This window comes from Chamaea fasciata, unplaced genomic scaffold (genome assembly GCF_029207755.1).
Source record: "Chamaea fasciata isolate MVZ Bird 193981 ecotype frontalis unplaced genomic scaffold, bChaFas1.0.hap1 SCAF_4, whole genome shotgun sequence".
NCBI lineage: Eukaryota > Metazoa > Chordata > Aves > Passeriformes > Sylviidae > Chamaea > Chamaea fasciata.
Window position 1 is genome coordinate 55911328 of NW_027094089.1, and position 24705 is coordinate 55936032.

Consider the following 24705-nt stretch of genomic DNA (forward strand, 5'->3'; position numbering starts at 1 on the left):
AGTGATTCCGATTAGTCTTTATGTTAAATTCACTGAAGCAATACATCTGGAATGTATTAAAACAATTTTGTTGTGTGATCTCTCCGTTCTGAGCTATTATTCTAGGGTCTTTAAAACCTTTCCTCTAGGTTAAATGAGTTTTGTGATTGCAAAGTGACAGATGACGGAGATGCTTTTCCATCTTTGTGGGGGGAATCTGATGTATTTCATGTTAGGCGCAATACCTTTTCATTATTTTACTGCGGAGTTGAAAATACAGGAAAAATTGCTTGTAATAAAATTTGCAGATGACAATAGAAACAGAGATTTGCTAGAGAAGTACGAGTATAGAGAAGGCAGGACATTTCAGAATCATGTCTTGCTATTTGCCTTGTATCAATGAGGCATGTTGGCTGCTAAGTATCCCTGACCAGGGATGCCTCTATGTGTGTAAGTGCATGAACACAAAGATAGAAATAACACAGTTCTCTTTTTTTGTTAAACTTTGGTGACCTCTGGTGAGCTTCTTACACACTCACTTAATCCTAGAGTTCTTCAGCTGGAAGGGGCTTTTGTCCTTTGGGTCAGAGAGAGGTTGGATGAGGCCTGCTCAGACCTGCTCAGGCCATTCTGACCTACAGGTGTCTACCCCAACTTCCCTGTCAATCTCAGCAGTTCTGGAAACTTGGCTACTTTGAGCTGGTTTTCTTTGTGGCCTTGTTGAGTTTATGGCTGGGGAGCATTTCCTGGAGAGCTTTGAAGGAAGTGACCTTTTGGTTTATTCATTGTCACATGCGGACTGTTAGGAACAGAAACAAACAAACATCATAGAACCAATTTGAAGTGGTTTTGAGTTACAGCTCAAATAATAATAAAAAGAATACCTTGAAATTTATGGGCACTTGGCTATTCTGTACAAGACTTCCTTCTGTGTCCTTCAGCTTCACTTGGTCACCTAAGCTAGATGTATGTTTTTCAACCTAAATTAAAAGGGGGAAAAAGCTCAGCTCAAAACCCATACTCTGCCACAGAAAAGAGACACATTTCCAGAATATAACAGAAGATTCCCCACCAACATGAACACTTGCTCTGCACGTCATCATTCCTGTGATGACTTCAAGAGCCTCATTTCTTTCCTTGCTTTCCTTACACAGCACTGTAAACTGTACACAGTAGACTGGCATTCCTGCTGGGAGAGCCACAAAAGAGTCTGTCTGAGATGTGGGAAGAGGAAACAATTCATTAGGCTGATCAGCACTTGTCTAAAAGACAGAAACAGCAGAAACTGCTACCAACCCTTCATCTGAGGTTTGCATTGGCATTGTCAGACTCTGCCCCTGGCCCACCAGCAGCTAGTGGCACTGCAGAATAGCTGTGCTGCATGGCTGTGCCAGGGCTCTTGCCACCTCAGTGGAACAGGATCCCAGATCCTGTTCCCCAGCTACAGTAGCAGAAGGTGGTACCAGGTGTTTGCCATTTCACCATTGTCTGGAGCACTTTCCTACAGAAATCTCTTATGGCTGGCAGCTGTCCAGTGCCCTTCACACAACTTTCCTAGGGTCAAAGGAGTTTCTCTGGGTGGCAGAGGAACTGCTGACAAATTATGGTCAGCCCAATGGTGGTACAAATGGCCATGCAGAAGCAGGGGAGCAGTAAGCATGCAGCAGGATCTGCAAGTTTTCTTCCTTGAAATGGGAAGATCTGGACGAAGTTTGTCCTGCTGCTGTGGACTTCCTGCAACCAAGAGCAAGACTGGAAGGTACTTCCCTGTTAATTAGTGGTCAGAATAAAATATTTCTGAAGTAAGGCATATTTATACATGTTACTAAGCACAGCTTAAGGAAAATAAATAAATCAACCAAAGAAGGCCCATGAATTTAATCTTACATGGGCATTTTTTACAAAATGAAAGGTTCTTTTAAAGTTGTGCTCTATCACTTTGCTTCTACAAGCATGTTACTACTTGCTAGGTTGAAAGTTGAGCCTTATTGGTGACCTGAATGTTCAAGACCTAGTTTCCAGCTACTTTAAATTTCTTAGCCTATGAGTGAAAGTGTGTTTAATAGGTTTTTTTTCAAGTGATGAGTATAGTGTCTGTCTCCCTTCCCATCTCACCCCAGTTTTGAAGTTTCTGATTTGCTGGTATAGCCCAAAAGGTATGCAATAACATCTAGCCAGGGCACAAGATCAGCTCCTCCGGTAAGAAGGAGCAAAGACTGGCTGCATTTACTGGGACAAATCTATTTAAAGGCATAAATGCTATTTCCCTTTCAAGTATGTGTCCCAGTCTGTATGACTTTTTCAGTGTATGATGTGTGTTAGGTGAAGAGGGTGCAGTATTTGGGTGTTTTCTCCACAGATGTTTGTTAATGTGTAGTAATCAGCAGGTTCCTGCTGAGATTTGGGGGCCAAGCAGTGGCACATGCTGGCTTTGTGGGCCTGGCAGCATACTACCACCATATAAAGCAGTTTTCAACAAAAGATATAGGTACCACCAATCTCACAGCTATCTTGAGTCCAGTTTTGGTGCGGCATCTGACGTCTTCACTCCTTCTAGCTGCATTTCAGATACATTGGGACCTTTAAATTTTGGGGGGAAGAAAGAGAGAGACTGTCTTCAACCCAAGCAAACCTTGAGTGTATTTCTTTGTCCAGGTTTTGGCTTCCTTGTAATTAAATGACTCATAAAATTGCTCACATACAGTTCTGCAAACAAACACAGGAATGTGTCATATTATTAAATCATTTTGGGGTTTGGTGTTTGGTTAGTTTTTTGTTTTGTTTTGTTGTGTTCTTTTTAAATTTGTTTTTGGTTTTGTTTTTGTTTTTGTTTTATATAGCTGGCATGGAAAAAGCTGTGGGAGTTTTGGGAACAAACTGTGAGCTTTGTACTTGTGCTTGTATAGCAGGAGTTCTGGTTTCCATTAACTCGGGTACAATGTGACACTGGAGGGTGAATTTCTGAGACATGATTCAGTCTGTGCTTTTTCCTGTAATCTGACTTGTGTAGTACTCCAGCACCAACAAGAACCACTGCTTGTTCTGCTTATTCCTTATAAGTAGAAACCACAAAAAGATGAGGAATGCCATGCTTACTCCCTATGGCAGCTACAGAGTGGACAGACAAAAAGGAAGTCATGGCTGACTGAGGAGTTTAAAAATAGTACCTCACTGCTGCATGCCCCTGGGGAAGCACTAATACCAGTGAATATACAAATTTAAAATAGCCAAAGATATGTGTGTATCTATGACAGAGTCAACAACACGTCTACAGAAGAAAAAATAAAAAAGGAAGACTTTGTGCTCTAGTGCATTAGGTGCCTGCAAAAAAATGAAGTGGCTCTTGAGTTCAAGGTGTGTGTAGAGGTCCTGTAACACCAATGTAATCTGATAATAAATATCTGTACCATTTTGTATTTTCTGTCTTAAAGAGGCTATATTGTCTAAGTAAAACAGACACGCTGGGAGTAGGAGGTTGGGAACCTTCCTCATGGTGGCTGAATTTTATTGTGCATTGCTTCTTTGCATGGCCCTTTGATTGTCAGAGGCAGCATGAGGGCTTTGGGAGAGGCCTGTCTGCTGGTGCTCCTCTTTAACTTAAGTATGTGTTTGCAGAGTAGTCAGAAGAATGAGGCCCATGGAAGCTGCTAGAACAGAAATGTAGTTGTATGCATAGTAGCAGCTCAGTTTGGGGAATTTACTGGTAATAGAGGAAATCTTGCTCAAACAAAATGACATTGATAATCTAAGTTTTTTTACCCAAATAAGGGTATAAAAATGTGTCATTACTGGGGAAACTTAAGGAAACATTCACCCTAAATATATATCTTTTGGGAAAAGAAAGCAAACATAGCCAAACAGTCAATTTATATCTGCTCCAAAGTAGAGAGAGAAAAATGCCCCAAAGTGCTGCTCTTTGACAAGCTCAGTGAGCTTGTACCTTTCATGCATTTCTTGATGTATCTGTGTTCCCCACAGCCATTTCCTTCCATGCAGTTTTGTTATCTTCTAGAACTATCACCAAAAACCAACATTACTAATTCTTGCCAGCTGGTCTCTGCCTCAGATTACTGGAGGTGGAACCTGATACACCAGTCACAGGGAGATTGTTTGGTAACATTGGTGAAATCTGAACATAAATTAGAACAAGACATGAAGATACAGCTACAATGGTTGTGCAGTAACAAGTGAAGGACAAGTCATTATTGAGCTCAAGTATGAAATAATGACAGGAAATACATGTGCATATATGCAAAAGTGTTTAATATTTTTAAAGGAAAGTCTTCAAGCTGTTCAAGAGACAGCTATTAAAGTTCTCTGCTACCTGTTCTGCTGCTCAGTCATACAATTATAGTTTTGGCACTCTTGCTGTTGCTGAAATTCACACAATTTCTCTTTATTAAAGCAGGAAGTAGGAAGAACAGATGTTGATGTCAGTGCAGCTGCTGGCAGGTGACAATGTAACAGGACAGTGTCATTGAACTGTTCTTTGCAAAATTTTTTCTATTTTTTTCTGTCATTGCAGGAATGTGTTGCATTTCTAACATGGCAGAGGGCACAGTGAACCTGGCACTCAGCTGATTGAACCTCTGACACGTGGAGTGTGCTAGGTGGGCAGTGTAGCTGCAGGTGCATGGCAGCAGCATTCCCCCACAAACACTTTGACACAGTTAAGCAAGACCTGTTTCATAATGTGACATTTTAAGGCATTTGCAACGGTGGACAGAAGAGGGAAATAAATGATCTCTGCATGTTTACAGTGGACTGGTCACCCAGGGACTATTTACATTTGAAATAATGAATTTTAATGGACAGTAGTGTAATGCTTTTCCCAGCTGCCTCTTGTTTCCTCTCTTCTCTGCTTATCAAGAAATGTGCACACCTCCACTGCCTCAGGGAAGCAGTCGTTATACTCCATGCAGAGTTAATTATATGGCAAGGAACCCCATGGGTCTTTGTCTCAATTATCACATATATGATGGAAAAGGAAAAAGTACTTATTTTGAGATAGATGCACAGCTCCAGTTTGGCTTCAGGGAGCTCTGAGTGATTGAAGGACTGCTCTCAGGATTTGCCTTACATCTCTCTGACTTTTTTTACAGGAATCTATTTCTTCTTCTTCTGCATGCCTTGCAGTCTTTCTGTCACCAGTAAACTTAGGGCTAGTAATTACAAGTGCTTGCTTAATGTTTCCCTACATTATTCAATCCATATGCCACCCTCACTCCCTTCTAGGCAAGTGTGGGGTGTAGCCTGTATCTTCCTGCATGCACTCTCTCACTGCTGCAATCACTTAAAAGACAAGGGGACACCGAGTCTCAGAAGCCTTTGTTAATAATCCACAGCTGACTATTCACGATATAAATAAATGATGATTCGTCCTCACATGCAACATCGCTTCACAGCGAGGAGCAAAGAGAGTGTGTCCTCGGTAACAGGCAGGCATAACAACAGCTGGGGCAGAGTGCAGCATGCCAGAAATGGCCAGACAAGTGCTTCGCTGCAACCGTGTTCAGGCGTTGCCACCTCCTGGCAGGGCTGGGGCCAGAACACTGCTGCTGCCTTGGTGAACAACCTGTCTGTGCAGGCCAGGCCACTTGCAGATGGGCTCTTTGGCAAACTGGCACTGCTGACTCTGATTTCAGGGGTGAAAATTATGGGTGTTTCTCACTGTCTGATTAAAAGACCCCTTTTTGCACAGTGTTAGAAGCAAGGACAGGTTGGACCAGGGCTTTTAAGATGTTTGGGTGTGTGTTTATGGGAAAAAGCACATGCTTCCCATACTTCAAAAAACTCAATGATTTTGTAAATTTGAGCCCTAACCAAAAGTATAAATACACAGTTTTCCTCCAGTGAAAAGCCCTCTTAGCATGTTTTCACCTTCTCTATCACCTTAGCATGTTATCCTTCTCCTTCACCAGCTTCCCTAACTACATGCTGTAGTTTTCTACCCCTTAACTCTTGACGTAACAATCACTTGTGGGCCAAGTGGCATTTCTGAGACAAGTCAATCTAAGAATAGGAAACCAAATCCAGACAGCCAAAAGACAAAAAGTTCCTTCCTATCAGTTGATAGTGCAGCCCCACAAAGTGGGAAAGTGCAGCAATTAGGCCAGATTTGCTATGCAGGAAAACAACCACAGCAGAACAGAGTTGGTCAGCCACAGATCAATGACTGATTCCTTCAAAGGTAAGTACCTGCTTGAAGAGATGTCCACCTTCACATTCACACCCATCTAGCCTTAGCTGTCCTGAGAAGCCAAGCATGCAGGAAAAGCTAAATTAAAGACTAAGATGTTACAGTTTTTATTTTGGAATACCTAGAACAGCTGTCTGCTTTGGAGGGGGGCTCCATGTCATATGATGTGACTTAAATCCTGCATAGCTGACATCTGTAAGGCAGAAATTCTTGTCTAGCTGACAACACTGCACTGAATCCTGGCCTCTCTAACCTTTCAGATCCAGCACAGTATTGTTGTAAATCACTTTGAAAAGACTTAGGTGCAATAACAATCTGCATATTTTGAGAAATTCCTACTATTCCTGAATTGGTCCAAAAGCAGCCCAGGCTTCAGTGGGCTTGTCTGTCCTGTTCGGTAACTTTCACCATCAATAGGAAAATCTCAGTTACTACAATCACAGTAACTTGGTACATATACACACTGCACAGCATCAGGATTTTTTACAAAGCATGTAATTATGAGAAGATTTTGTGAAGACAGCATATTTTGTAAAAGTATCTTTAATTAAAATGTTAAAACTGAATCCATTTATTTCACAATACTTTATATTCTCATTGTAAACGTTTATTATGTAATAATGAAGTTAAAAATAATCAAGTAACTTCAGAAAGTGATGTTGACATTCACTCAGAAGAGAGGAAAAGAAATATTCCCCCAAGTTTATTGTATCAGGTATCACTTTTAAAGAGAGTGAGAGGTATAGAGGAATCTATCTCTCGTTCTGGGAAATTCAGTACTGTCACTCGCTGGTTCATAGAGATTTGTGCAATCTCTTTAGAACTAATATCCCCATAAGTGTACTAATTGCACATGCAGAGATAACAAATTCTCTGCAACCTAACTACAGTCACAAAACACCTACGTGTAACTATGGCTAACTTCTACACAAGCTGGTCATGTACAAAAATGTTTCTTAAAAACAAAACAAAAATCATTTTCAAGGTAAGTCATGTGTGGTCACATTTGAAACATGATCCATTGCACTCAGTACCTTCCAGTAGCCTGCGGTGCCTTGCACTGGACAGCCAAGACTAAACTACCAGAAGGCACCAGATATTATTTAACAAATAGACCGAAAACTTAGTAAAAAGGAAAAAAACCCTAGTAGCTTCTACATTTGTTTATAGTCCTGTCTTTTATGAAAATTATTTCACCCTTTCTCAGTTTAATTGCTTCACACAATTTCATTACTAGAGAAAAAAAATACCACTGCATCTCTAAGAATACTCTGTTCACACCAAAATTAACATGTATACTCTAATGAGCCATATGCAATAAGTATGTCTAACTCTAAATCTTATTCTTTATATTCTTCTAAAATCTCTATATCTAGCAGACAAAATTGATGTAGATTCCTGAGATATATGCAAATGACAATAAAGTAGCTGCTTGTGAGTAATAAGTGATAGAAATGTTGTTATTGATAATATTTTAAATGAGATTGAGCAAGCAAAGCATAAGGGTAAAAAATAGGATCAGAAGTTGATTACATTATTTGTTATTACTCTACTGTGCTTCCAATTTAATGGAGACGCATGTTGCATTACAGAAGAGTGATGAGACAAATGCCTTTTCCTGAGATTCCCACAGGGATTTGTCCCACAGGACAAATACTAAGATTTTGGAGGTAACAAAAGTAATCTTTTTGTCCATATGCCCCTCATAAAATATTTGGACTAGAGTTGAAATTTAACTTTCGAGATCTTAAGGTGTGGTGAAATTCTCACAGATGCTTTTTTAAGGAAGGTTTGAAGAAAAGATAGAAATGACTGCTGCTCAAAATACAACACAAGGAGCTATGGTATACCCAAATAGATAGATAGAATAGATATGTCCAGAGAAAGATGTAAGAGCACAGAGAAAGGTAAGTGATGCTCCATCCCAGGTGTATTTTCAGGAATGCAGTGTTGGAGTTTGCGTTAAAATATAGAATAATTTTAGGTCCTGGTATGTATTCTTCCAAGATGAGATCAAGCCTCTGCGTTCCCAGTTTTCACTGGGAAAAAAAAAACTCCCTGAGGAACAGCTGGGCTCCACACATGAGATGAGGAACAAAAGAAGGTGGTCACACTTAAAACATGTGATGATGCTGGAAAGTCAGAATTCCCAGTTCCCCCCTGCTTATTTTACTACTAAGAAGAATGTGGTTTGATTTAAAGGGACGTGGTGATAAAATCAAGCATACTGTCAGTCAAAGTGTCTGACACACTTGAACAGTGAATTTGGTTCACAGTGAGAAATGTTTATGCTATTCTTCCCTGAGGAAAGGGAAGGCTGGAACAATTCAATACATTTACAGGCTTAGAATATTGATGGGAAGAATCTAAATTCCAATCTGCATTCTGATATAGGAGAGGAAGAGGGCTCAAAATCATTAAATAAGTTTTACAGGATTGCAAAATATAATGCAAATAAAGCTGTAAATAAAATGAAATGGAATGTAGCAAAAGTACAAGCATCCTATCTACATTCTTGCTGCACACTTTGAGACTGTTACACTTCCAATACTCTTTTGGGGCTGGATTTTGTTCAGAAGGTAAGAGAAGGCAACCTTACAGACACAAGGCTCAGCTCTGAGCTTTGCAGGCTGAAAATGGAAGTACCAAAACCGAGGTTGCTTGGTTTTGGGAAATGAGCTGCTTCTTGGAGGCTGTCTGGAGACAAGGAAGCTGCTGGTTCTCTATGTTGTTAGTGGGAAATGTCATAATAGTAGTTACGTAATCTCATCTCGACTGCAACAAATCCTGGTCGGTCGTTGACGCTGTGGAAAGATGACAGGTGTCACTGCACAGGAAGGACAGAGCTGGGAAGCTTCATGGGCCTTAGAGCCCTCGAGACCATACCTCAAGGACAGCTCATTTAAAGATGCTTGCAATATTTTAAGGCTACAAAAATGACACTGCAATATTAATACCAAGTGCCAAATACTACCATAGAGCATCCAGTCAGTGGATTTACTATCATGCCTGTTACTTTGTGGTTGGTGAAGGTATTAGAGGACAGAAATGGTAAATCAGCTCCATTTAATTTTCTGCTTCATTTACTTTAGTAATAATCTGGAGAACAGAATATTTGCCATGCAATATCTGCCTTATAATGGGTAGCACCATCACACAGAGTGGTTAGAAGCAATGAGAGGAGCCTACCCACACACTATATGACTTCCCTTTATATCTGCAACTGTTTCTTTATTTGTAGAACACAATTAAACTGACAACAAGCCCTTACAATTTTACATTACATATTGAGATAATTACTCTGCCTGACCTGAACCTTCTTTTCAAAATTTATTTTCTTTCCAATAATAAAGGTGTTTTAGTATTAAAAAAAAAAATCAGCATACTTTATGATATGTTTGTTAATCATTACAAAACTTGATCCTGTAACTGTAGAACTATTACAGCATTTCTTCAGTCAAACCAGAAGACAGGAATTATTTTTTGGTTGCATGTTCTTTCTATAGTACTAAGTTTATTGAAGCTAAAAAAGAAGCAAGGTACATAAAAATGTACCAGAGCTCCTTAATGTAGACCTTTTGGACAAACCTATTCTCCAGATGGTAAACTGGAAGAATATACAGTCATTTTGGGTGGTTTCTGCAGACCTCCTACAGTTAAAAGTAACTTCAGCAGAATAGTTTAAAACAATACATCATAAAACAGTTTTTATACATTTTTTCAATATACTAATTGAAAAAATCAGATAGGTTTTATTTTTTCTATATTTCATAATTCTAATTTCTAAATGGTTATGAATATTATGGTTTCTGATGTACCAGGTATGACCTGAAAAGATGGTTTGCCTGGTAAGAAGTCAGTGTGGGATCCAATCTGAATATATTTAGTTATGAGAGAAGAGGCAAACAGCTCAAAACAATTAAATACTGAGGAACAGAACAAACATTTTGGCAATACGTCTTTGAAATTTCAGTAAAGCTAAAGCCTTGGAAATGAAAATTAAATGAAACACAAATCAAAATGAAACAAAAATATTTGCTTAATTTCAAACATGCTTTTCAAAATGCATTAGACTGATCTTTATGTGGACTTACTTTTTTGTGATACCCTGTAGTTTGTATAGAACTGTTCCAGCAAACTCTGTTCTACAAAATTGGTTTTTTGTAGTACACTCTATTACTCAGATAATTTTCACCTGAAAGTGCAATTGACTCCTTAGCTTGGAGAGTGGTTGTAAGCTGAACTCCAGCGGAAAAGATGTCTTTTGAAGTAACCCCTACTCATCCTCTTTCTGACTATTAACTATGTAGGTTGAAATGTACTTCTATCAAAAGAACATCCCATCACACTCACTTGTATGTCCAACACAATTTCATTAGACTATAGACTTCTGTTGGGCAGACTTCAGGGCGTTCCATTCGTTCTCCTCTTTCAATCATCTGTGCAACTTCACCACCTTTCATTCCCTGGAACAGGGTGACCAGAAGAGTTATCCAAGTTGCAAATGATTAGAGCACACATGATAGCATAAATCAAACAGAGGCCTAATTTTTGTGCTATCCTTTGATTCATTTGTTGCAGCAAGTCCTTTTAGTTAGGAAAAGATACTGGTCCAAATATGCTCTGAATGTTAAAAGAAGAAACATGGCCAAATATAACCACTCACCTTATATGGTTTTTGTCCATAAGAGAAAGCTTCCCACATTAAAACCCCAAAGCTCCAGACATCACTTTTGCTAGAAAATTTGTAGAAATTCATGCATTCTGGCGCATACCATTTGACCGGCCATTTTCCATGACTTTGTGCCTAAAATATGTCATAACAGAAAGGAAAAAAAGCAGACTGGATAAACGATAAATAGTAAACAACACCTGAATGCACATACTTCACGTTAACTTAGGTCTGCACACATTTGTACTAAGTACCATAATATTTCTGATGCAGTTAGCATTAGAAAGAAAGGGGAAGAGCTTCTTCAAAAGTGTTACAGAATTGTTCTAATCTTTCACTTTCAAAATAATGCATTGAAATGAAATCTATGGTAAAAAAAGCATAGCTAAATGACTTTGAGTCACGCTTTTAGTGGTGTTTAATTTAAAGTTGCTCATTAGAATCATTTTTTTCTATTTGGCTCTCATAAAGGGCAAGAGACATGTCCAGATGGTTGCAGTGGGTGCTCTGTTTCAAAGCACAGTGACTGCCTTGTGGCAAACCACAGTTCACCTAAATTATGCCATAATACTGTATTATGACCATTCAAGGGTCAAGCTGTACCAGCACAGTGCTAGATCTAGTGACAGGACCCTCCTGTATCCCATGGAGTTGTAAAGAAGATGGACTTTGATATTAATTCTCAAGGCTCTGACACTGGGATTGACAAGCGTCTCTGGCCAGGCTAGTGGCAGTGATTTAAGATGCCTTTTCTGGCAGCAGCGACTACTGCTCCTATACAGGAAGGTGATCAGAGGGCAGCATGTGCTTGCCTCTCCTCTGCAGTGTTTCAGGGGTTGGATTGTTAGTTTCAAAGAGCTGATAAAAGGGAATAAGCAGAAGGAAAAATTATTTTGAATTGCAAGAGTGATATATCAGGAAAACAAATACAGACATGATAACAGCCTTTGTCTCCCACCTTTTACATTATTAAATGTTGCAATTATTTTAATCACTTGAGATGTACAGAGGTCTAAGGAATTTAAAACCAAGATTAAAGAAAAAATTGTTTAGGCTAATTTATTATTTAACAATGGCATTCTTTCAAAAACCACCCTTAATTCTTTTCTATAAGACAGTGTGATAGTGCTAGCCTACATTTTTCTTGTTTTGCAACAAACACATTTTCCCCCTTTTATATAAGGTAGTATCTCACTTCCACAATAACTTTCAATCTTTTAATGGCAAGTTTTTCAAAAGTAAATGAAAGTAGACAAGTACAAGGAGGGACAAGCTTTTTCTTCCCTATATGTCCTTAATGTTGATCACATATTTTGAATTTGGTAATCTAATATCAGGTTATAAAATAATGAATGATACATAATATTTCCAATTTTCAACTGCATTTCAACTGAAAATATCCTTATTAAGCTATACCACTACACAGTTTTCATGTTGTGTTTAGACCTTACCTTGTAATAATTTTCATCAGCACTAAGAGCTTTAGAAAGTCCAAAGTCGCTAATTTTGGCATAATGTTGGGTGACTAACAGCACATTTCTTGCAGCCAGATCCCTGTGAACAAAATTATTCTCCTCCAGGTATTTCATTCCCATGGAAACCTGATGCACCAGCTCTGTTATATTCTTCTCTGTGACATGTCTGAAAATCACAATTGAATTTTAAAGAGGTCAGTAGTTAATTTTCATGACTTTTCATTGAGTTCAAATACAAATCTTTACTCTGAACATGTGCAGATTACATTGGGAACCTGATTCACCTACATTTAGCTAAGTTTCAATTAGAAAAGGCAATCTAGGCTCCTGTCCTGGGCAAGATGATGTGTGATCACATCAATAAAGGAGAGGTTGAAGGACGTGTGAAAATTCTTTCATTTATTCAAAATACTCTATTTTGGCAGAAATATCTGACAGTTTGGAGACATGTTCCAGTGAAGAATAACTACAATCATTAATTATAACATTGACAACATATCAATTTTAATTGTCCTTAAAGAAAAAGAAAAAAATAGAAGAAATTAACTGTATCCTATGGAATGGAATCAAGGTTTACATACCTATTTTTTTGCAAAAATTTGTTCAATGGCCCAAGTTCAGCCATTTCCATTACTAACATCCAGGCCTCAGCTTCACATATACCTATCATTCGGACAATATATGGGTTATCCAGTTGCTGCATTACATTTGCTTCTCTCAGTAATTCATCCTTTATGGCTGGATCATTACTCTCGTTTTTCAGAATTTTTACAGCCACAGGTTTGGCACCCCTGCAAAAGAGAATCCAGTTCTGGGAATAGCTGCTAAAAAATCTGTGCAGTGATGCACACAATCTTCATCAGATGTTTCCATTCAAATAGTACAAATTGTGACAAAAGACAAAACTGACACTTAGAGGAGAAAAAAACCCAGCCATAACAGGAACATGCCTCTATCAAATGCTAAGAAGACAGCTAAGCAAAAGAGTGAGAATGAAAAGAACCTGAGAAAATTACAGACTATCATAAAAATGCCTAAAGAAGCCTGAAAAAAACCATACTGGACAAAATTTTCTTGTCGACTCTGGCAAAGATGGCATAAAGCTCTTCTGGTAAGAAAAGCTATAAAGAGCTTTCTAAGCACTGGAGTGTTTTGCGGGTGAGACTGGAACATGCAGCATTGCCAAGGCAGTGGTCCGAAATCCTGAGAATCTAAGCCTACTTCTGCAACCTTCCATTCATACAGCAAACTGAAAGAGTGACTGATGAGATCAACATAACTCAAGTGGGAAATGAGATTAAAATATACACAAGCTGAGATCAGAGCCCTTCAAATCCCTACAGCCTATACTGGAAAAACAGAAATCCTTTCTGCCTCTGAAAACCTTGGTTTTCAAAGAAATGTCTCCAACTTCAAGAGATGAGAGTGTGTACATAATCAGTCCATGCACATAAACAGCATACTGATAACATTTTACTATGAAAATGCATGAAGAGTCAAGCATAAACAGGGTCTGTTCCGATTGACATGACGTGATAGAAAATGTTACAACGTGTTCTTGAAAATCAACATTCCAACTTCAGGAAACTGGTATTTAACACACTTGAGGCAAAACTCTCTTTGCTATAGGCAAACTGTCCGTGGCACTCTCCACATTTTCTGACAAAGATGTTGTGCAGATGGGAAATACTGTGTCGCATTAGTACTTTTGCAAACTATGGAGGAAGGCAGTGGAATTCGCACTCTACTATCCTTTTCAGGAGAGAAAATAGTCATAAACTGCACTTTCCCACTTTACAGACAAAAATGAGTGCATAAGTGTACATAAAAGGAGAGAAATTGGTGAATATTAGCTCAAATTAGTTACAATCTGTCATCTCAAACAACATGCAAAGATTTCTGCTGCTCCAAAAAGTAAAGACTAGAGCTTTTACATATTAGATTCCATGAAAACAGAAGGCAACACTCACTTTTTCATCTTATAGAACCCTTTCTTTACAGTACCAAAATTGCCAGAGCCAAGTTCACCTTCCTCCAAAGTCAACAATTTCCTGTCAAGAGTGACATTTTTTGGTTTAATTTCATCTGGATCTGCATATGGACTTTCATAGACCTCAGTATCCATGGGTAAAGCCTCTCTCTGATCACCTGTAGTTCGAACAATGAAAAAATTAGACATGATTTCAGACATTTTTGCTGCCACAGTAACATATTCATATTTTCTAGGTTCAAGATCATCAACGTGTTTGATTTGTAAGGGCCTTATAAAGAAACCACATGCAGTTCATCTCTATGTGTTTCAGAGCACTCCAAAAACAGTGGCCTCTCCCTGGTGACACACTGTAACTAGTGATTGTAGTTGTGCAGGGTGAAATCAGGAGGTTCCTTCACAAAAGGAGGGTTAAAGGCTGGCCCTTCTCCTTAGTTCTTCCCATTAGTTACCTCACACAATTCTTCACTCAGAATGCTGCCTTAAATGTACTTCATTCTTAGGCACCCAATTTTAATTGCATTATGCTTGGCACTGTGGATGCAGCAGGGCACAATTGTTTTTGTCACATGCAAGGATATAGTTTTTAGAGTCCAGGAAATAATACTCCACTTTAAAATGGAAAAAGTGGTTTCTGCTAAATGATTTTTGTTATAGATCCGTCGTACAGGTTTTGTTAAGAGACCTCTGGCAGATTCAGCTACCAGGCTTGAATTATGATAATGGTTATACCAGTACATTACAGAATGTGAAACATATGCAAGAAAAAAGAGATAAGGACTGAGAGAGAGCTCTGCCATAAGGAAAAAAATTGTATTAATGATATATATTACTCTGCCTACCTCTTTCTGCTCCTGTAATACCTCTGTTCCTTTGCAGTACATAAGGATTAAAAGGTGCTTCTTCCGGTGGGTGGCCGATAGTTGACTGAAGCTGTAGCACACAAATAAAATTTTTCTGTTTAAAAATGAGTAGGTAAGTCAAAAGCACTTTTTCCCCCAAGAATTTTGGCATAATGTTTGCAAGAGACCCATAGGTGAGAATCAGAAAGAAAGTGATCCAAAAGAGGTTATTTCATTTTGGAGGTTATTGTTAGAGCAGGCCAAAAGCACAGAAAGATATTACAAATATTTCAGAGCACTAGATAAGAGAGAATTAACTGTAGTGGGTCATGCACAAATCTTATTCTGCAGATATTAAATTTACATGCTCTTTTCAAATTTGCCATGTAACATAAATAGTCAGAAGGATTTCTCTTTAATCTCTCCTTCCTCCTTCTTCAAATTATCTCTCCCCCTATCTAGGCCAAAGAGAAATTACTAGGACAGATGAAAACAAAATACAATTTCCTGTTTCTCTTGTGGATATTACGGGGGAACTCTATTTTAAAGAAGCGGAAGCAACTGTAGTAAAAATTTACTGCTTTAATAAGCTTGTGTAACATCAGGGACAAACATCATGGACCAGATATTAGGCCTGTCTGTCTGCTCTGAGGAGGGACAAAATTAATTAATTAATTAAGCATCTGGTTCAGATACAATTCTTCTGCCTTTACTCTTGCCAGAGGAATAATATGGAGTACAGAAACCACCTCATCCATTGTGTGTTCTGGAGCTCTTTGCCTGGGTATGGCACAATAAAGTATTGATGAGAGAAACTACTGATCTGGTTGCTTCTGTTTGTGAGCTGTTAGGAACATGGAATTACAGAACTTGTTTCTGCAGGTTAGTTTCTTTTCAAGCAAAGAGAAACAAAGCCCTAATGGAAGCTGTCCCTGCCCAGGGCAAAGGGATTGTAATGAAATAACCTTTAAGGTCCTTTCCAACACAGACACATACTGTGAAGTTTCCTACAGTGAACTATTCGATGCAATAGAAGTTTCATCATTTAGAAACTGCATTTTGTAGGGGAAACACCTGACCTGGGGAGTACAGACTTTGAAATCATAATGAAGTTATCCGCCCAGCTGGATGAAATAGAAAAGGTTTCACTACATAGATTTTACAGTAAACCATGTGTAGGAAGCCAGTCTTCAGCAATATTCTGGCCTACTATTGACATCAGGCACAGTAAGGGTAATATTTCTTACTTGGAACAGTATTAAAAGGCCATTTGCTGTCAAGGCAAGCCACAGAACCCCAGAGAGTTCTGGGATACGTCAATGAACAAACTGACTGATCTACCATTCTCGAGGCAAATGAAGGTATAAACCAAGATCCTCAGCGTTAGTTTTGTTTTTCTAGACTGATAGATTCTGACAGCTTTCCAAGACCTCTGTCTATTTCACACAGACAATTCACTAATCCCAAAAGCCCATGAAGACTGGAAATTAACTGGCATACTTTGAACTGGCCAAATGTAATTAATGTACACCAAATTTTGTACACCTCAAGAATCCATTCACCAGTGAAGAACAGTTCGTAAAAAAATAGCTCTGGCCAAGATGTAGCTGAGTCCTTGATTTAGACACGTGAGACATTCCTGCTTTTTGCAATTTAGGAACAACAAAAAAAAAAAATCAGAAAGGATTGTATGCTCTTGCTCAGCAACTGCATTAAAAAAAAAAAAAAAGTTTATCACTTCCATGCTTGTAAAGAAAACTCTGCAGCTGTGAACTGGAAATCACACTGGAAATTTACTGGAAATAAAGTGAGTTCTCATTCTCAGAGAGCTGCTCATGTTTAAAAAGAATCATAGTGTCTTATTTATCATTACTTAGCTTGGTTAACACGTGTAGAATGTTATTTCTAATTGTTGCAGATTGATTAAATAGCTTAGTAATGTCTTTTTCATTCATATTCCTTCTCTCCTCTCTGGAAGGAAATGGGAGACCTGGCAACCATGGACAAAGAGGAACCTGAGACTCTTGATGACTTCCATGCCTCAGTATTCAGTGGCAAGCACTGTAGCCACACTGCCCAAGATGACAAAAGAAGATGTGGGGACTGGAAGGCTGAACGCCCCAAGTCCACTGTAGGAGAAAATCAGGTATGTTATCATCTACGGAACTTGAATGTGTACAAGCCCATGGGACACAATAAGATTCATTTGAGAGTACTGAGGGAGCTGTCAGACAAAGTTGCTAAACTGTAGTCATTTTTGAAAAACTGTGGCTGTGAGGTCAAGTCTCCGATGATTGGAAAAAAGGAGACATGACTCCCATTTTTAAAAAGGGGAAAGCAGAAGACCCATGGAACTGCAGACCAGACAGTCTCAGTACCAGTCAAGGTCATGGAGCAGATTCTCTTGAAAACTAGGCTAAGTCACATGGGGAAAAAAAAGGGGTGTTTGGTAACAGCCAACAAGACTTTACTAAGGGGGGATCATACCCAACAATCTGGGTCAATCTGGTGACCTTCTGTAACAGAGCTATTGCACTGGTGAATGGGGCAGAGAAACTGACAATGTCTATCTGATTTATGGAAAGTATTTGACACTGTTCTGCATGACATCCTTGTCTCTAAATTGGAGAGAGGTGGGTTTGATGGATGAACCACTTGGTGAATAAAGAATTGGCTGGATGATCAAACATGAAGAGTGGTGTTCAAGGGCGCAGTGTTCATGTGGAGACCAGTGGCGAGTGGTGTCTGAAGGGGTCAGTACTGGGGCTGATGCTGCTCAGCATCTTTGTCGGTTGCACAGACAGCGGGACTGAGTGCAGCCTTAGCAAGTTCATTGACAACACTGAGCTGTGTGATGCAGTCACACTAGAAGGAAGGGATGCCCTCCAGAGTGACCTGGACAAACTTGAGAGGTGGACCTGTGTGAAGTTCATGAAGTTCAACAAATCCAAGTGCAAAGTCCTATACCTGAGTCAGGGCGATTCCAGACACACCTACAGGCTGGGCAGAGAAGTGATTGAGAGTAGCCCTGAGAAAAGGACTTATGGGCTATGAAAAAGTCAATATCCAAAGCAGCAGAGTGAGGGAGGTGATTCTGCCCTTTAACTCCACTCTGGTGAGACCCCCACCTGGAGTGCTGCATCCAGCTACTGTGCCCCCAGCATGGGAAGGACATGGAACTGGTGAAGCAAGTCCAGAGGAGGCCACAAAGTTGAAAAAGGAGCACCTACCCTACAAAGAGATGCTGAGGAAGTTGGGGCTGTTCACCCTGGAGAAGATAAGATTGTGTGCAGACCTCATAGGAGGCTCCCAGTATCTGAAGGGGACCAACAGGGAAGCTGGAGGGGGACTCTTCATCAGGAACTGATAGGACAAGGAGTAATGGGCACAAATTGAAAGAGGGAAAATTCAGTTTAGATAATAGGAAGGAATTCTTTACTGTGAGGGTGTTGAGCCACAGGAACAGGTTGCAAAGGGAGGCTGTGGATGCCACATCCCTGAAAGTTTTCAAGGAGAGATTGGATAAGGCCTTGAAAAATCTGGTCGAGTGGAAGGGGTCCCTGCTCATAACAGAGTAGGCTGGGACTAGATGTTCTTACAAGCCTTAACACTCCGTGATTCTATGATTTCTGGTTGAACTACAATTTAGTATTTCACAAGCACGTTTTCATCCCCTATTAGCAACTTGGGAAAATTGTGCAGCACTCAGAAAACCTCAAATATTTTTCTTTAGTCCTGCCAGTCATGTATTCATAGCATGTAGCACCCTGCATAACTTTGAATAGGATTTTCTTCCAGGAATTGGCATTTTTGTCTCTTAAAGTTAAGCAAGACTGACTAGAAATGGGACAGGAGGTATGCATCGTTGCATATACAATGATCTGAGTGATAGTAAAATAAAATTTCCTTTTTATTTAACTATTATTTAAATGCAGAGTCCTTTCTGCCCTACACTTTTAAAACAGCAAGTATAATTCTTCAGATCATTTTTTGGACAAAGTGATCTTTGTCTTAATACATCTAAGGTATGGAATAACATTACTTCTTGTATTCTTACAAGAAATAGAGAATAGGCAAGATGACCATGGGTTTATTTAACCAATAAAAAGGAATACAAGAAAAGAGTTCTCTAGATGAGCCTTTTAAAAATGCGACATATGAATGAAATGCCTTCAACTCTCTAAATCTGCCTTTCAGGGTGACGATTAAAATTTTGTAGCAAATAGTACAGTAATATTCTCATGAAGGCAATTTGTACATCAAGTGCAATATTCTTTCAGGTTAATAACTCTGGTTTGAAAAAATTCAGACCATAAAATCATAATAATAAAGTTATTTTAATAAAATCTGATAGCTAAATACGGCATGATGAACATCTCATTAGCCATAAGAGCTTTGGATGAGAAGGCATCTCGGTTGCCACTAGGTGGCAGGATTTCACTTAAATTGTCAAATTTACACTTACACACTAGTAAACTGAAAATTTTTGACCTGGATCCTGAAATTTAATACAAATAGTGCATTTGTGAAATTAAAAAAAAATTCTCAAGAATGACTAAATACAGAAAATAAAATAGATATGTTTTTTCTGCTTTACTGTCTGAAAACTTTTGACATAGTAGAAGTAATTGCATAATTAACCATGTCTAAAGTAAACTCTGCTCGTTGGAGTTAATGAATGGCAAATCTTTGAATTGTTCAGAGCACAACTTTTGTCTGTAGTCTAATAATCTGGCAGTATGATGTGCGTCTGAGTATTCAGGGTAAAGTACACGTAAATGGTGATCAAACTGGGTTTCTGAAAATATTTTCTTAAATTTTTGGTTTTACTCTGCCAATATGCTTCAGTCTCTACTCTGTGTATGTTTCCCAGAAGGCAGGAAATAGGTAGGTGACAGCAGAAAGGGACCAGAACAAGACACAGGTTTTACCAGGTTAACAGACAGCACTGTGACCAAAAACATGTCTACAGAGTTCAGACCCCATACTCATTTTTCTGAATCAACCCAACATGTGCACTAGCTTAGCATTGTATTTCAGAAGCTTGAGAGCAGACTGTGAGACTGTGTCTGTATTCGTATAGGATAAAAACACATTGAAAAAGAGGTGTGGGTCCTGTAGAGATACACAGCTGACAACAGCTGTTGGTATTTCAGCATAAGAGTGAACTGAAGCTATAGGAAAAGAATGTTTGTTATTTATCAGGATTATCAAATACAGTCTATGTCAAACACAGCTTTTCACTCTGAACAGCAGCATACCTCTAGGGCATTTCATGCCTGCTTGTTTTTGTTGAAGAGCAACTGGAAATAAATCAATAAACATAAAAAGAGACCCATGGATCGAATAGGGGCACACATATTATTGTCACCATGCAAACAAACTCATAGCTACATGCTTCAGAAGTACATCAATTACTGGACAGCACAATTTTCTGGCCATGCAGAAACATTTTCAGTAGAACAGGGCTGGGCTCCCCTTGGCTCCCTGGCATCTTGCCAATTTTCCCATTCTGCTTAGTCTTGTGATATTTTACACTTGCCTAAATGCAAGTGAATGCATAACAAGATTTGTGCACATAGGTTATGTAAGTATGTATATTGTGGTTTTTGTTGTTCCCTAAATGTGCTCAGTAATAACATAATTGTGTAAGCAAGACAATTTTCTGATTAGGAAGGAGAGCAGAAATATAATTTTGTTCTGCTATAAATGAGTGGTTTTCAAACATATTTTACCACTTACATTTCATTTGCCAAAATATTGATATCTGCATTATTTTGGTACGCCAGAAATTAAATAAAAAGAGTCCCTCTATTTTTAAAACTCTTTCAAACCCATTGCTTCAGTTTTAAAATCAAGCCCATAATTATGCGGATAATTAGGACAGATGCCAAAAGCTCACAAAATCTTCACAATCTAATTGTTAGTAGTCAAGACAGCAAGCGAAAAGAGGGGGAGAAGAAAGTGAAATTAGTTGCTTAAGTATTTTTAACTCAGTCAAAAACCTAAAACAAAAGAAAATATACAAGGCACCTTTTTGCTGCCAGCCTTTGGAAAGGTGTACGATTTGAGTCTTGAGATAATTCCACCTCCTGCCCAACTCTAGAAACCATAATGTCAAAGAGGAACAGTAAATGTGTCATGAAAATAGCTAAAGGTATTTCACAAAACAAAAACACTCTAAAAGAAGAAAACACCGCTAAACTTTCTGTTGCATGTGCCTGCAAGTACACATATGATCCATCAAACAAATGTAGTACAAAAAATCTTAGTACTAAATTTTCTTTCATCTATATTACTGTCAAACCATCCTGAACCTGCAGACACACCTTAAGGCAGTTTTAAAACTCAAGTGCACTGCCCTTTGTCCAGATCTTTATTTACAGAGTATGTTGTATGTTTCTCCTGCCTCTGTCACTGAACTTCACTCCCCCTCCCCCCAGCCCCCAAACACATTTAGAAATGTGTGGATAATTTTCGTGTCTGGAACTATGACTAATGTATCGAGCAAAATCTGAAGCACACCTTGGTCATACAACAAAAAATGTGCTCATTGAGGCAGAAAACACACAAGGTAATATTAATTCCAAACAAAAAGGAACAGGCTTTACATTTTACACATGCACTTATGTTCTGTGTAAAGATACCTTTAAAAGATATGCAAATATATTTCACAAGAACACATTAACTTAATCAAAAGGGACAAATTAGCATTTCTAAGGGTCACTGAGCGATCATATCTGACTATTAAAAATTGAAATTAAGCACTTACTGTTTGAATATTTAGACTGACGTTGAGGCTAAAACAGTAATCTGAGCAACATTCTCAGCCACTTTAAACAGCCTCTGAACTCTCTTAGATGTTCTGAACTTTTTAATAGCCCATTTGGACATCTTATTTTCTGAAAAGATATGCTTTTTAATTGATAGGATTGGTATATTTTCTAGTTTTCTTTTAAAAGAAAACATCTGATTTCACATTAAAAAGGTGTCTGTTGTTTCAAGACACCAACGATAATCATGTGGTCCCTGTTTCTGCTGGAAGAACAGAAACCTTATTGATGCTTGGCATTCTTCATAGCTGTGATACATAAAAATTCAGTATACTGCACACTGAAAAAGGTTACTAAGTCAGCTATTTTCTTTTACTTCATGAAATTTTATTTCCATATTGGGAATAAATGAAACATAAAGTATTACTTAGTTTTACAACAGATAAATTCTCTGAGAGGTCAAGTGCTTTTTTGCACAAGCTGAGCATGGTTCTCATCATATGTTTTCAACAAGCATATCTCCCAGCATTTGAGTAAGCAACCACCTGCAGTGATGGTAAATACTGGTTAACTCACATGTTTATATTAGACACACAAATGCATGTTGAGATGAATACTCCATCAAGCACCTCAACTAGTTACAGTAAGGCTGTACTTGTAAAGTTTAGGTCTATTTTAACCACCTGAAAGACTGTGACTAAACAAAATATTGAGAAAGGTAAAGAGGAGAATTTGGGAAATGGCCAGAATTTGGCAGTTTCACTATAATGTCATTACCTGGAGAACTGAACTAAAGACTCATTCCAAAAGCTCCTCTGCCAGTTTAAATATATATTGCGATGAAATTGATTGCAGGGAGAGAAAAGTAATTTACGAAATGGAAGGAGTTAAAATCACCTTAAACCTAGCCATGGAGCCTCTGGTAAAAGGCAAGAAGCATCCCAGTCTATGCATGTTCTGGGAGAACCAAGAACAAGCAACTCTCCATATTCTGCATGGAAAATTAACTTCAATACAGGCATTTAGCATAAAATTCTTTCTTTTGCAGAGGAAGCATAATAGTATCACTTCAAAGGAGATGTCCATATTACAATAAACTTAAATATTTTGTTACTCCAAATTTGTCCATGGAACAATAGCAAATACTAGACAAATCTGATGTAGATTTACGTCCCTGACGTAAATTTTACTCAAAGCCCTTATTACCAACATTTTACAGATAAATCATTTGGACAGTCTGCCTTGCATATTATCCAGCAGGTCTTTCTACATTTCATGCACATTTTTAAATTCAAAACAACTTTAGATTTGGTCATACTATTCCATTAAGACTTTGGAAGAGCACCACTGTATTTCAGGCTGCAATACATATAAAAATGAAAATAAATTAATTGAAAAATTGGTCTGAATGGGAGCTTCAGTCTTAGATTGTTGCTTAGAACTGGCCATTATTTTTTGTTCCTCTACTTTCTCTCTTTTGCTTCTTTATAATAATCAATCCTTTCTCACAAGTCATGATCATTCCTGTTGCATTGCTCTGGATTTTCTCCTGCTGGACAACATTCTTCAGTGCAGTGTCAAAAACTGGTGAAAGTCTTTCAGTTGAGACCTTGCCAGTATTGAACATGCTGGAAACACATTGATGTTTCCCCTTCCTCTACCAGCATGGCAGCTGCTCATCCTTGTTCCCATTCTGATCCATTGCAGGCATAACATCCTCTGAAAAGCTGTGTCTGCTCCCTATCCTGTGATTTATATCTGACTACTAAAGGTGTGGTATCTTGCACTAGCTTCTACTGAGCCTCACTCTTTTTTTTCCAGGACATTTTTCTAATTCATCACAGTTATTTTGACACCCAATTCAAAAACTCACTATTCCAATTTACATAATTTGGCAATATTTTTCATAAATAAAAAAATCCGTGCAGTATGCTAGAAATGTCAGAAACTCATAAATGACAATTACCAAGGTGCAAATAATATGAAGATAGGTTGCACATCTTCCACATAAGATTGTCTTCGTATTACATATGTTTGTGATTGTATTCCTTTTCCTAAGGTTGGTTTATTTTTTTTGTCTAACATGAATAATTGTATTTTAAGCATATTAAAAATCTTCATGAGTTACTCCTTTTGTAAAAAAGTATTAACTTGAGAGACCGTGGAAATATTAAGTGAAGTCTTTGAGCTCCACAAGAAGTAATAGTTATTTAAAATTTTCCATTTTGTATGTTTATATCACAAGAAATTAGTTTAGCAGGCTCATATTTAAAAAGTCCCAAAGAAAACACAAAATTTAGATTTCATTTTTAAGTTCAAAGTGTCAAATATATTGAAGCTTAAAACAATGTTTTAGTAGACTATTTGCAATATATGCACTCTCCCTTAGCTTTGGTGACTTTCTTGTTAGCTATCATGACAAATCTTAAGCAGTAGCAGTTAAATTTACACTTATACTGTGAATTTTTCTGTGGATATTATGAAACATACACCCTGTTACCACACTGAATGTGCTTGCCCTATCTCTAGAACTGCACATATACCAGATGATATACATGTGGTCTTGTGTGCTTAAACTTCATGGACATCCTTGTAAATGGCACAGATCCAAACCTCAATTCAGCATTTCTATATTTAATTCTTTTTAATTCAAAAATATTTTTATTATTACTAATAAAGAAGTAATAAATTTTAAAATATTTTGAATTAAAAAGGGTCTGATATTGGTTGCCTAATTTCCAATTATTTAAAAAGGTACCTAATTTTCAGAAGTGA

The 24705-nt window shown here is 38.1% G+C and overlaps 1 protein-coding gene across 1 annotated transcript in view; it reads right to left on the reverse strand.

Moving 5' to 3' along the window:
* Window positions 1-6744: 6744 nt before the first annotated feature.
* Window positions 6745-24705, reverse strand: part of SYK (spleen associated tyrosine kinase) — a 47078-nt gene continuing 29117 nt past the window's right edge. Inside the window, exons 7-14 of the mRNA XM_066181642.1 lie at window positions 21191-21259; window positions 15158-15248; window positions 14296-14473; window positions 12907-13116; window positions 12302-12491; window positions 10845-10985; window positions 10532-10644; window positions 6745-8982 (exon numbers count right to left, since the gene is read on the reverse strand). Of these exons, the coding sequence (XP_066037739.1) occupies window positions 8910-8982; window positions 10532-10644; window positions 10845-10985; window positions 12302-12491; window positions 12907-13116; window positions 14296-14473; window positions 15158-15248; window positions 21191-21259 (1065 nt within the window). The 3' untranslated portion in view covers window positions 6745-8909. The remainder of the gene's footprint in view (window positions 8983-10531; window positions 10645-10844; window positions 10986-12301; window positions 12492-12906; window positions 13117-14295; window positions 14474-15157; window positions 15249-21190; window positions 21260-24705) is intronic.